General features: G+C 38.0%; 1 protein-coding gene across 1 annotated transcript in view; it reads right to left on the bottom strand.

Annotated features, from left to right (window-relative positions):
• TOPBP1 (topoisomerase (DNA) II binding protein 1) overlaps positions 1-12,668 on the bottom strand; it is an 80,992-nt gene that overhangs the window by 57,236 nt on the left and 11,088 nt on the right. Inside the window, exons 9-13 of the mRNA XM_011958203.1 lie at positions 10,892-11,055; positions 10,496-10,746; positions 4,822-5,180; positions 4,007-4,179; positions 726-937 (exon numbers count right to left, since the gene is read on the bottom strand). Of these exons, the coding sequence (XP_011813593.1) occupies positions 726-937; positions 4,007-4,179; positions 4,822-5,180; positions 10,496-10,746; positions 10,892-11,055 (1,159 nt within the window). The remainder of the gene's footprint in view (positions 1-725; positions 938-4,006; positions 4,180-4,821; positions 5,181-10,495; positions 10,747-10,891; positions 11,056-12,668) is intronic.

The following is a 12,668-nucleotide window of genomic DNA, read 5'->3' as shown; positions in this document are numbered from 1 at the left end:
CACCATGGAATACTATGCAGCCATATAAAAGGATGAATTCATGTCCTTTGTAGGGACATGGATGAAGCTGGAAACCATCATTCTGAGCAAAGTATCACAAGGACAGAAAACCAAACACCGCGTGTTCTCACTCATAGGTGGGAATTGAACAATGAGAACACCTGGACACAGGGCAGGGAACATCACACACTGGGGCCTATTGTGGGGTAGGGGGATGGGTGAGGGATAGCATTAGGAGATATACCTAATGTAAATGATGAATTAATGGGTGTAGCAAACCAACATGGCACATGTATATATGTAACAAACCCACATGTTGTGCACATGTACCCTAGAACTTAAAGTATAATAATAATTTTTAAAAAAAGAAAAAGAAAAAGAAGAAAAAGAAAGGCTTCCCAGTGAAAGTGGTATCTTAGCTGAGAACTGAAAGATACAGAAGAGCTGGCAACTGTGAGTGGTCTACAGGAAACATGCAGAAGCCCAAAGATAAGAGGAGAGAGAGCACATTAATTACATGGTATGTTACTGTGAGCCATAGAAGGAATCAACAATAAATAGGAGCCAAGCTTACATCTTGAGACTTCAAACACTGAGACCCTCACTGCACCCAATGTGAAAAGTGAAAATCAATGACCTTTCCTAAACACAAGCATTGGCACATTTATATCCCAGAAACCATCTAGTTGTAAATATATATAAAATAACAGAATAAAAGTATTAACCTTCTTTAGATGAATTTTCAATCAGAAAATGGCTTTCGTCTGCTCTCTTTCCCGTTCTAGCAGTCTCCAACAGCCAAGCTATAGTAACTGCAGGTAAATTCCACTTCTTTGCAGCTTCATATTTAGAGCCACCAGGTTCTTTCAATATAAGATGAGTACTGGCAAACATGCCTTTCTTTGCATTGGATTTGCGAACAAAGTATTCTTGAACACTGAAATTTATATTTAAAGAAGTGGAAATGGTCACGTATACAATTCACCCGCAACACTAAGAACAAAATTTCCAACACAACAGTGTGGTTAGAGATATGTAAGTATAGAAAAAAATACTGATTAAAAATTGGTTTATTCTATCTGAAATTAAGCTAATCCCCTTATAAATGCTTACTCTAGGGTAAAAATGTGTTGCTGTAACAAACTTTTTATAAAAACATAATTAGACATATTATGTTTTTAGACAATTAGACAATTATGCAATTAGACATGCAAAGAACAGACAGCAAAATTACCTCCTTTTGAGACAGGGTCTTGTCTTGGTATGTGTCCAGACTGGAGTGCAGTGGCACAATCACAGCTCACTGCAACCTCCACTTCCCAGGCTCAAGCTATCCTCCCACTTCAGCCTCCCCGGTAGCTAGGACTACAGGTGTAGTCCTAACCACCACACCTGGCTAATTTTTGTATTTTTTGTAGAGATGGGGTTTCACCATGTTGCCTAGCCTGGTCTCAAACTCCTGAGCTCAAATGATCCTCCTGCTTCAGCCTCCTAAAGTTGGGATTACAGGCGTGAACCACCTCAAACAGCCAAAGTTACCTCCTAAATTAGTTATCACCCCCACACTTTGTCCTTTCCTCCCAAAAGAAGGCAAGGAAAAAGTGACAGGAGCAAAGTGTATAAATAACACATTATTATTATTTTTTAACCTACTACAACTTTCCAAAGCATTTCTACATATTTTCTCATTTGATCCTCTCAATATTTAAGTATAGACATGGGAAAAAATAGAGAAATTAAGTGCCTCAAGATCATAGGATATTACACACAGAGAATACAGGGCAGAAAAAGAAGTCTATGACTTGAGATTGAACAGAATTCCATGATTTCTTTTATGACTTCTGGGTTTTACGTTCCAGTTTCCAACTTTTCAGATTTTTAAATTTCCCACGTTTCCTAGCACTTTTTTTTCTATGTTATGTGTTTATCTTATAACTTCATTTTTTATATTTAACCCACTAATCCATTCAGTACTTATTTAGATATGAGATATTGCTCCAACTTTAATGAATCCTATTTATTGAATAAGCCATGTCTTCCTTAATAATTTGTCACTTTTATCGTAAATTTCTTTGTGTATTTGACTCTCCTGCTACTCTTGCTGTCCATGAATTAAACTTTCTGCTACACGTAACCACACTGTTATTTACTGAAGTTTCACAAAATATATATTTGTTTGTTTTCTGAGACAGGGTCTTGCTCTGTCCTCCAGGGTAGAGTACAGTGGCGCCATTGTGACTCACTGCAGCCTTGACCTCCCAAGCTCAAACAACACTCCCACCTCAGCCTCCTAAATAACTGAGACTACAGATTTATGCTACACTGCCTGGCTCATTTTTTAAATTTTTTTTAAAGACAGAGTCTTAGTATATTGCCCAGGCTGGTCTTGAACTTTGCCTCCTGCCACAGCCTCTCAAAGTGCTAGGATTACAGGCATGAGCCACCACACCTGGCCACAAAATGTATTTTAATAACTCTTAGGGCTAGTACCAATTATTCTATTTCAGAATTTGCATGACTTTCCTGCTGAATGCAGCTTTAGTTGTATCCAGTGGAGTCTGTTGTCATGTATGTTATTATCTTCCACAATTTCGGTTTTAAAAGAATTTGTTTCATATAATTCAAACAGAAAACAGCAAAAAAAGAAATATACAGCTTAATGAATTGTTATAAGGTGAAACCCTTAAGTCCACCACCCATGTCAGAAGACAGAATCTCGCTAACCACCCCAGAACCTCTCCAATATGCCATACAACCCCCCTTCCCTCCCTTCTTAAAGTAGCCACTATTTGGGCTTTTTTTTGGAGACAGGGTTTCACTTTGTTGCCCTGGCTGGAGTATAGTTGTGTGATCATAGCTCACTGCAGCCCTGGTCTCCTGGGCTCAAGCAATCCTCCTGCCTTAGCCTCCCGAGTAGTTGGGACCATAAGCACATGCCACCATGCCTAGCTCATTTTTTTAAAATTATTTTTTAAATAGAGATGAGGTCTCACTATGTTGTCCAGGCTGGTCTTAAACTCCTGAGCTCAAGCAATCTTTTGGCCTCCCAAAGTGCTGGGATTACAGGTATGAGCCACTGTGCTCAGTCTTTTTGGACACTTACGGTAATCACTTCTTTACTCTTCTATAATCAAATAATGGCATCTTTAAAGACCATCTTTAGGCTTTTGCTTTTTCATGTCTTTTAGCTTATAGGTTCCTACCTTCTTTTCCATGCCCTTAATATACATTCGTTGAAGACACTGGATCATTTATGCCATAGAGTTGTACCAAAGTCTGGGTCTTGCTGATTATATCATTGTGGTGTAGTTTAACGTGTTATTCTGCTGTTTGCATTTCCTATAAATTGGGAATTGGATCTAGAAGCATCATCAGATTGAGGTTTGATTATTTTGGCAAGACTACTTCAAAGCGGTGGTGTATTCTCCATAAGAAGGCACATCATATCTTGTCCCTTTATTGTGTGATTAACTATTGATGTTCAATGCCTAGATTCTTTCATTCATTAGGGGTTACAATCTTATCATTCCTTGTTTATTTGTTTGTTTGCTGAAACATCTTTAAAAAGGGAAACTGCCATATCCACTATCATGTTACCCTGATGCAAACTGCACAGGAAATGCAAGTTAAATTACTTGATCCTTTCCTTTTGTCAGCTTTCAAAGTAACGGACTGGTTCCCTAGCATCTTTCAAAGATCATCAATTACCTTAGTTTATTTGGTGTCATTATGAAGTCACAACTTAAACACTATTTCATGTATTTGGATCCACTGCAGTTACTATCTTCTTATGATACCTAAGTCTTCATCTTTGGACAATGGAGGTACTTTTTTTTTTTTTTTTTAAGGCTAGTCAAGTGAAGCAGTGGGAGGGGAGAAGGAACCATATAACATCCATAAATATAATAAAGACACCCAACCAAATTCTAATTTGAATGCTCTCCAAGAAGTCAAAATAAATAAAAAGATACACCAACACAACAGGTGCATTAAAAAGATCACATACCTTGCTCCAAGGAGGTTTGCTAGGAATGTTAAAGACTCTTTTTCTGCTCCAGCACACTGGCTAAATGAAATAACACAATCCTCTAAAGGAGTCATTCCTGTCATTACTGGGACTGGTGTGAAGAGAGGATTCGACTTTGGATCAAACAAAGTCTGATAGTCTATGCAAGTAACCTTTTAAAAACAAGAGAAACAGTAAAGCCAACCTGAAATAAGCAGCCAGTGGTTAACACTCATTCAGGCACACGAGCAATAATTTAGTTTTGATAAGAAGTTTTACTTTAATACAAACCTGTGTATGCTCTTTCTCAATACATTTCATATCATAATGTTAAAATATACATATACATACACACATATGCATACATCGACTGATTACATTAGGCTATCACAATCAGTAAGATCTATCATTGGAGTTACTGAATGTTGCTTTAAATTTCATTCCTTCCAATGTATTATACTATTTTTCTCATAATTCTTGGAACGTTAAAAAAAAAATCAACAGTGAAATTAAGAGTGATGCTTTGGTTGTAAGAAAACAAGACAAATAGTATGAGATGACCCTATAGTGACCTCCTAAGAAGGAATGTTGCTGCTGTGGCCTCTGGGAAAGAGTAACCTCTACCGCTATCAGGATTAGGCCCAAGAAACTTGCACATTTAACTTTAGAATTTCCCTTGCTAAAAGCAAAATCAAGAGTGTTCAAATCCAAACACCGATTTACTGTAACTGAACTGCCTAAGAAACAAACATTAACCTTCTTGGCATTCAGATATTCTTCAATACTTTATTTCAACCACTACAGTGTTGTCTTACCAGCCACGTATTTGTAACAACTTCTCCCACAGTGGCTTCTACTTCACACCCCAGCAGAGGAACCACAGCATAATCGGCAACAGTTCTGCTCAGAAGGGACATGATTTTCCCAGCATTTTCTTTTATGATGTTTGCAATGTTAGATTCATTTTCATTACTAAAACCCAAAACAAGGAAACTCTTTTGGCTAAATAAGCCTTCTTCAGTAATTGTAGAAACATCAGGGCCGCAATGACTGACAGAAGACTGGTTTTCTTCTTGCAAAGAAACGTGAGTAGAATCATTCAAGGGCTCAGCATGAGTAGAATCATTAAAGGGCCTAACTTCAGACTTCTCAGCTTCAGACGTCTTAGCCTCAACTGAAAGAGAAAAGTAAATGTTTTCTAACCAACAATTTACCCTATAAAGTTCATTTCTAGCAAGGATCTTAATGTAACATGGAATCTGAGAATTTTGACCATACTTACAAAACTAAAGCTTACGTGTATAATAAAGGGATATGGATTCACCCCGTCTTCGGGGTTACCAAGAGTCCTTATCAGTATTACCATCATCCATTAGGAAGGATAAGAGCAATCATGTTAGTCCTAGGTATTCCTAGTATAATAGACACTTGAATTCCTTTAAAATTATATAGCTCCTACAGGACTGTCTTAGTTCCAAAACTGGTTTAGATGATTCACCATAAAATTAACAAAATATCATTAAGAAAAAAATTAGCAAGTCTAAATGGTGTAACTGTCAAGCCCTTAACATGGAACATGTTAATATGGAAATAACTATAAGGAAGTGGCTGGCAAATCCTAAAATATTTGTCTACTCCTTTAGAGAAAAAGTTTGCCCTGCTATGTGATTCCAACAAGGCTGGAAGCTATTCAAGAATCACTCTTTCATTTATATAAGCACTGTGACTAAGTGCTTTACATGCATGTAATGCTCACATAATGCTAACTGTGAGGCTGATACTATCAGCACATCCCTTCTGTCCAAAAGGAGTCTCAGGCTTGAAAAGGTTATGTAATTTGCCTAAGGTCACACAGTTAAGCGGCAGAAATGAGATACGAACCAAAGTCTGACTCCAGAGTTCATAACACCATGTTATAGTGCCATCTTCGTACTTCTATCCTCATCTCCAATAGACACTAGCATTTTCATTTTTAAGTAAATTGTAATATATATTAGGAACTTGTAAATTAAGTACATTGCAATATATATTAGGAACTTATGACTCCTACTAAACATAAGTATTAAAATTGTTCTTATTCACACTAAGGAAGCATAGCTTTGTCTACAGAGTTTACTGATCAGTAAGTCAGGAGAGATGGGTTCTAGTTTTATAGGCTCTTTGACCCTTGGTTTCATAATACAAGGAATAAAGGACAATAGTATACTTATAATTTATAGATATACTCATGAGAATGAAAATGCTCAGATGGAGTTAAAGGTGATGCAATACTATAAAACATTCCGGAAAGTTTGTTTTTTTAACAGTTTTGTTAAAATGTAAACAAGTTTGTTTTATAAGTAAAACCCTTTTTATTTTTTGCAAGTACAATTATTTTGCAGTCACATCTAGGAGAAAAAAATAACTTTGTTCGATGTCTACATGTTGTTGGTAAGATGGGAAGGAAGAAGAAATCCAGTAGAATTTTAGACTACTACTATAAAAACAAAGTAGAAATACTAAGTTCTTAATAAACCATCAGTAGAACTCTGAAGTTAAGAGACTCATAACAAACTAACATGTTTTACAGCAGTTCTTTCCATTTATTTAAGCAGTAAGATCTCTTTTCAGGCCGGGCGCGGTGGCTCAAGCCTGTAATCCCAGCACTTTGGGAGGCCGAGACGGGCGGATCACGAGGTCAGGAGATCGAGACCATCCTGGCTAACACGGTGAAACCCCGTCTCTACTAAAAAAATACAAAAAACTAGCCGGGCGAGGTGGCAGGCGCCTGTAGTCCCAGCCACTCGGGAGGCTGAGGCAGGAGAATGGCGTAAACCCGGGAGGCGGAGCTTGCAGTGAGCTGAGGTCCGGCCACTGCACTCCAGCCTGGGCGACAGAGCAAGACTCCGTCTCAAAAAAAAAAAAAAAAAAGATCTCTTTTCAAACACATCGCATCCAAAAGCCTAAGAGAGACTACGTAACAAACCTATTACTCAAAAAGCTCCCCTAGGGCCAGGCACGGTGGCTCACGCCTATAATCCCAGCACTTTGGGAGGCCGAGGCAGGAGGATCACAAGGTCTGGAGTTCAAGACCAGCCTGGAAAACATGGTGAAACCCCATCTCTACTAAAAATACAAAAATTAGCTGAGTATGGTGGCGTGTGCTTGTAATCCCAGCTACTTGGGAGGCTGAGGCAGGAGAATCGCTTGAATCCAGGAGGTGGAGGTTGCAAGGTTGCAGTGAGCCACGACCATGCCACTGCACTCCAGCCTGGTGACAGAGCGAGACTCCGTCTCAGAAAAAAAAAAAAAAAAACTCCCTTAAATCAAAAGCAATTTTAAGAATTAATTATAAAATATTTTACTATAGATTTTCTCAGATGCTTGGTGATCCACTGAGATTTACTATCACTTAATCCTTACAAAGTCAGTAAACCACTAGCAGCCTTAGAAAGGAAGGTTTAAGAAACTAATCACCTGCCCTACACCAAGTACCCTTGGCTGAAGGATAGTATATAAAATTGCTGGCTGGGTGTGGTGGCTCACGCCTGTAATCCCAACACTCTGGGAGGCTAAGACAGGAGGATCACATGAGGCCAGGAGTTTGAGACCAGCCTGGCCAATATGGTGAAACCCTATCTCTACTAAAAATACAAAAATTAGCTGGGCGTGGTGGTGCACACCTGTACTCCCAACTACTAAGGAGGCTGAGGGAAAAGAATTGCTTGAACCCGGGAGGAGGAGGTTGCAGTGAGCCGAGACTGTGACACTACACTCCAACTTCAGTGATGGAGTGAGACCCTGTCTCCAAAAAAAAAATCGCTTTCAGTTAATTTGTGGCTTCTTTATACCAGAGCATCCTGGAAAATTTGGATGATGTCCTGATGTGATACAATACTAAAGCATAAGTAAATGGTTTGAGAAAAGTCAATTTTGTAGTACGGAAATAGTGTAAATAAGAAAGGAATGCTAGGAATTCCCTCTCAAGAAATATGGTGGGCTAGGATCTTTGAAACCCTCTCACTAAAAACACTTCAAAATATAGGATAAAATATTAAAATCCAGACCACTAAAGTGGTTACTAAACCTAGAACATTAAGTAGTTACTAAAGCTAATGGTTAGTCAAAATCTATTAAATATTTGTGCAGTAACCCAGACCCTTGGAATGTAAAGGTATCACACAAGAGATAGGAGCCAATCCTTTGGATTCATAAAAATTAGAGGTAAAGCAGAGTATATCCTGAGAGAACAAATCCAGAACCCATGAAGAGACATATCTTTAAAAGAGACCAAAACCAACCAACCAACTAACCAAGCAACCAACAACAAATCTGCCCTGCAAAGTAAAAGGTCAAGAACACTGGCTTTGGGTCAAGTGGAAAAAATATCTCTCTTGAGAATTTGTTCATCAGAGGCTGGTCCCCAAAGTAGGTTTGGGTATAAATTCATACTAGCTGGATGGTCTAAGAAACCTCCAGCCAACACACCAACCTAGAGGTGTACTGAATTTGTAAACTCCTAGGCACCTAGACCCAAACATGAACCTTTTCTGGGGTAACAAATCCCTACCCCAAGTTTCTTAGAATTCCTAGAGTCCTAGTAAGTACAAGTTCACAATAAAAATCACAAAACACGAGAAAACCAGGCACCATAAACAATAACCAACAGAACAATTCACAGATGTTTTGATAGGTTTAATGTGTTTTAATAAATAAAGAACAAAAAATACAAATACAAAATGACAGACTTGGCTGGGTGTTGTGGCTCACACCTGTAATCCCAGCACTTTGGGAGGCTGAGGTGGGAGGACTGCTTGAGCCCAGGAGTTCAAGACCAGCCTGGGTAACATAGTAGCACCCCATCTCTATTTTTAAAAGTAAAAAAATAAATGACAGACTATTTAAAAAGCTAAAACTTCTAGGAATTGAAAAATTAATTATTAAAAAAGAAAATTTAATGGATGGGTAAAACAGATTAGGCAATAACTGAAGAGACGATTCGTGATCTGGAAAATTAAGTGACCCATATACAAAGCAAATGGGAGGTAAGAAAATATAGAGAATGGGGGAGAGGCAATATTCAAAGAGATAATAAACATTTCTCAACCTAACAAAAAGCAAAAAACCTACTAATTCTCAGATTCAGAAAGTACAATGAATCTCAAGCAGGACAAATAAATGGTAAAGCTCTAGGACACAAAAACCAAAACGAAGACTATCTTAAAAACAGCCAGAGGATAAAGACAGATTGCCTATAAAGGAAGACAGACTGACATGTGACTTCCTATCCAGCAGTCAGGGAAACAGATGACAATGAAACAATATCTCTGTGCTTCAACAAAGAAACTGTCTAGAACTGTATACCCAACTGAAGAGTCTTAGAGAAACTAAACGAGTCTCTAAAGAGTATTATTTTAGGAAGAAAGAAAATGATTCCAAAAGAGAGGTCTCAGATGTAAGAAGAACTGGGGAGAGCAAAACAACAGTTAAATGTGTTAGTAAATGAAACAAATATTGACTATATAGAAGGATAATGCCTAATTGTGAGATTTTAAAAGATAATGAAAATACTAGACAAAATCACATAAGATGAGTACGTTGATGAGTGGGGACAGGGAGAAGGGCTAGTTGTGATCATTAACATATTCTAGGCCGGGCTTGGTGGCTCACGCCTGTAATCCCAGCACTTTGGGAAGCCAAGGCGGGCAGATCACCTGAGGTCGGGAGTTCAAGACCAGCCTGGTCAACATGGAGAAACCCCATCTCTACTAAAAATACAAAATTAGCCAGGGGTGGTGGTGCATGCCTATTATCCCAGCTACTTGGGAGGCTGAGGCAGGAGAATCATTTGAGCCCAGGAGGTGGAGGTTGCAGTGAGCCAAGATCACGGCCACTGCACTCCAGCCTGGACAACAAGAGCGAAATTCTGCTTCAAAAAAAAAAAGAGTTTTCTAAGGTTCTTGTTTAATTCGAGATAGATTAAAATTCTGATTAACTTTAGATTTTAGGTTATGATACACATTAAGTTTATTTAAATTTATATATTTTTGGCTATATTAGGTATTTTATAAAGTCTCTTTTTAATAAAAAAGAAGTAATGATATTTATAATGCTTCAGTGGCAATTTACCTTACTACATAAGAGCACACACTGAGGTGGTAGTCCACAGTACAGTGTTTCATGCATTAAAGACCACAATAATCCAGTAAGGCATTTGTTACAAGGTTTTAATAAAAGGCTCATGCTATTAGAAACTCACACACAAATCAAGCAATGTCTGTATATACAACAAATCAAAATAGAGCTAGTTAGCTGAAGAGAGAGAGGGTTAAAGGATTCAGGACCCTATTGTCTTGCCTGTTCAGAAAAAAAGTTATAAGCAGAACTTAAAGGAAAGAAAAAGGTTAATTTAACTTAAAATCTAGAAAACTTGGCAGAGATCACATATGTATGTATTAGGCTACTAAAATATTTCTTACTAACTACAAATACTAATCAAGCATTTCTTACCTACTGTGGAGCTATCATTTTCATATTGAGAGAGCAGATCTTCATCAGCTTGCTCATGCTTTTCACTAGGAGCAAAGTCTTTCTTAGAGAAGCTGCTGTTCTTCTTTTTTAAAAGAGCTGCTTTACTTTCAGGCTGATGTGAAACTGGAATTTCCACTGGCTGGTAATTAGCATGGATATATGGTTCTTCAGAAAGCATATAACCTTTACTGAAACACTCCAGCAACCACTTTGCTCCCACTACATGAGGCCTACAAAAACAGCACATAGTTATGTATTAGTGCAAGCTATAAAACCATCATCCCACTTGTCATGCAGTTTCCAGAACTGCATGGATATGCAATTGTAAGAAAAATTATGTAGTAGAAATTGATTTGAATTAAAAACTGAAAAAACCTGTGGGCCGATTTATTCCAAAACTGCTTCAATTCATCATCATAATCTCCCACAATAACATGAGTTACATCTTCATTAAGCTGGTTAAAACGAACTCCGCCTCCACTGTTAATAAGTCTTCTCAGTTTATCTAGCTTTCTGCCACTAAAACCGCAAAGATATATCTGCAAGAAAGAAAATATTTAATGTATATAACATGCTTTCTCTCAATAGAAAAAAACTAAAAATATATATCTAAATCCACAAAATATATATCTAAATCCACTGCGTATAAATAAAACAACTTGTGTACATTTAAGATATATGAATAAATATATTCTGAAACTTTTGATTTTTTTTTTTTTTTTTTTTTTTTGAGACGGAGTCTCGCTCTGTCACCCAGGCTGGAGTGCTGTGGCCGGATCTCAGCTCACTGCAAGCTCCGCCTCCCGGGTTCACGCCATTCTCCTGCCTCAGCCTCCCCAGTAGCTGGGACTACAGGTGCCGCCACCTCGCCCGGCTAGTTTTTTGTAGTTTTTAGTAGAGACGGGATTTCACCGTGTTAGCCAGGATGGTCTCGATCTCCTGACCTCGTGATCCGCCCGTCTCGGCCTCCCAAAGTGCTGGGATTACAGGCTTGAGCCACCGCACCCGGCCAACTTTTGATTTTTAACTGTTCTGTAACATTGATTTTTTAATCACTCTTTACAATCTCATACAGCATTATTATCTTTCACAGTAGATATTTGATAAGTATTTTGAGGCTATAAATAAAATAGAAGCCAGATTCTAACATCTTCTAAATATTAGTGCATACCAATTTCTAAAATGCAGGTAACTTCTTTAACTGTGAAGCTTACTTGTAAATTTTAAAGTAATTATAAAAGTAAACTGTAGTTAGCTGTCTGAATTCAGAACACCTGGGCTTAAATTGTTTGTGTGTGTGTGTGTGCGCGTGTGTGTGCGCACGCGCGCAGGCGGGGGGGGGGGGTTGGTTTTTTTTTCCCAGCTGCCAACGATTAATGACAATAGGCAAGTTGCTTACACTCTTTAAACCAATTTTCTTACCTATAAATTGATGTTACCTTATTCACAGAGTTGACTGAACAAAAAATATATGTACATCAAAGAACTGAACACAATGCTTTGAGGATAACATGTATGCAGTAATATATTTTTAACTACCAGGATGTATATATTTAAATCAATTTAATCAATATAAAAATCATTTTACCTCTATTTTACATAAGGTGACCTTAAAAAAAATTTAAGTATAACAAATCTATCCCAAACTGTATTTACACCCCAAATTAAATCACCCCATTACTAGAATATATTTTAACAAATAATTGGAATCATATACTTTCTATATGTAAGAAATAATTAAAAGTTATATCTAGAATTAGTAGTCTAGGATAAAAGATCATACAAAACATCTCTGGGCCAGGTGTGGTGGCTCATGCCTGTAATCCCAGCACTCTGGGAGGCCAAGGCAGCAGACCACTTGAGGTCAGAAATTCAAGACTAGCCTGGCCAATAAGGTGAAACCCCATCTCTACCAAAAATACAAAAAATTAGCCAGGCGTGGTGGTGGGCACCTGTCGTCCCAGCTACTTGGGAGGCTCAGGTAGGAGAATGGCATGAACCCGGGAGGTGAAGCTTGCAATGAGCCGAGATTGCGCCACTGCACTCCAGCCTGGACTACAAGAGCGAAATTCTGCTTCAAAAAAAAAAAGAGTTTTCTAAGGTTCTTGTTTAATTCGAGATAGATTAAAATTCTGATTAACTTTAGATTTTA

This window comes from Colobus angolensis, unplaced genomic scaffold (genome assembly GCF_000951035.1).
Source record: "Colobus angolensis palliatus isolate OR3802 unplaced genomic scaffold, Cang.pa_1.0 Scaffold46, whole genome shotgun sequence".
NCBI classification, from domain to species: domain Eukaryota; kingdom Metazoa; phylum Chordata; class Mammalia; order Primates; family Cercopithecidae; genus Colobus; species Colobus angolensis.
Note: the sequence above shows the minus strand (reverse complement) of the source record. Positions and strands in the feature narration are given on the sequence as shown.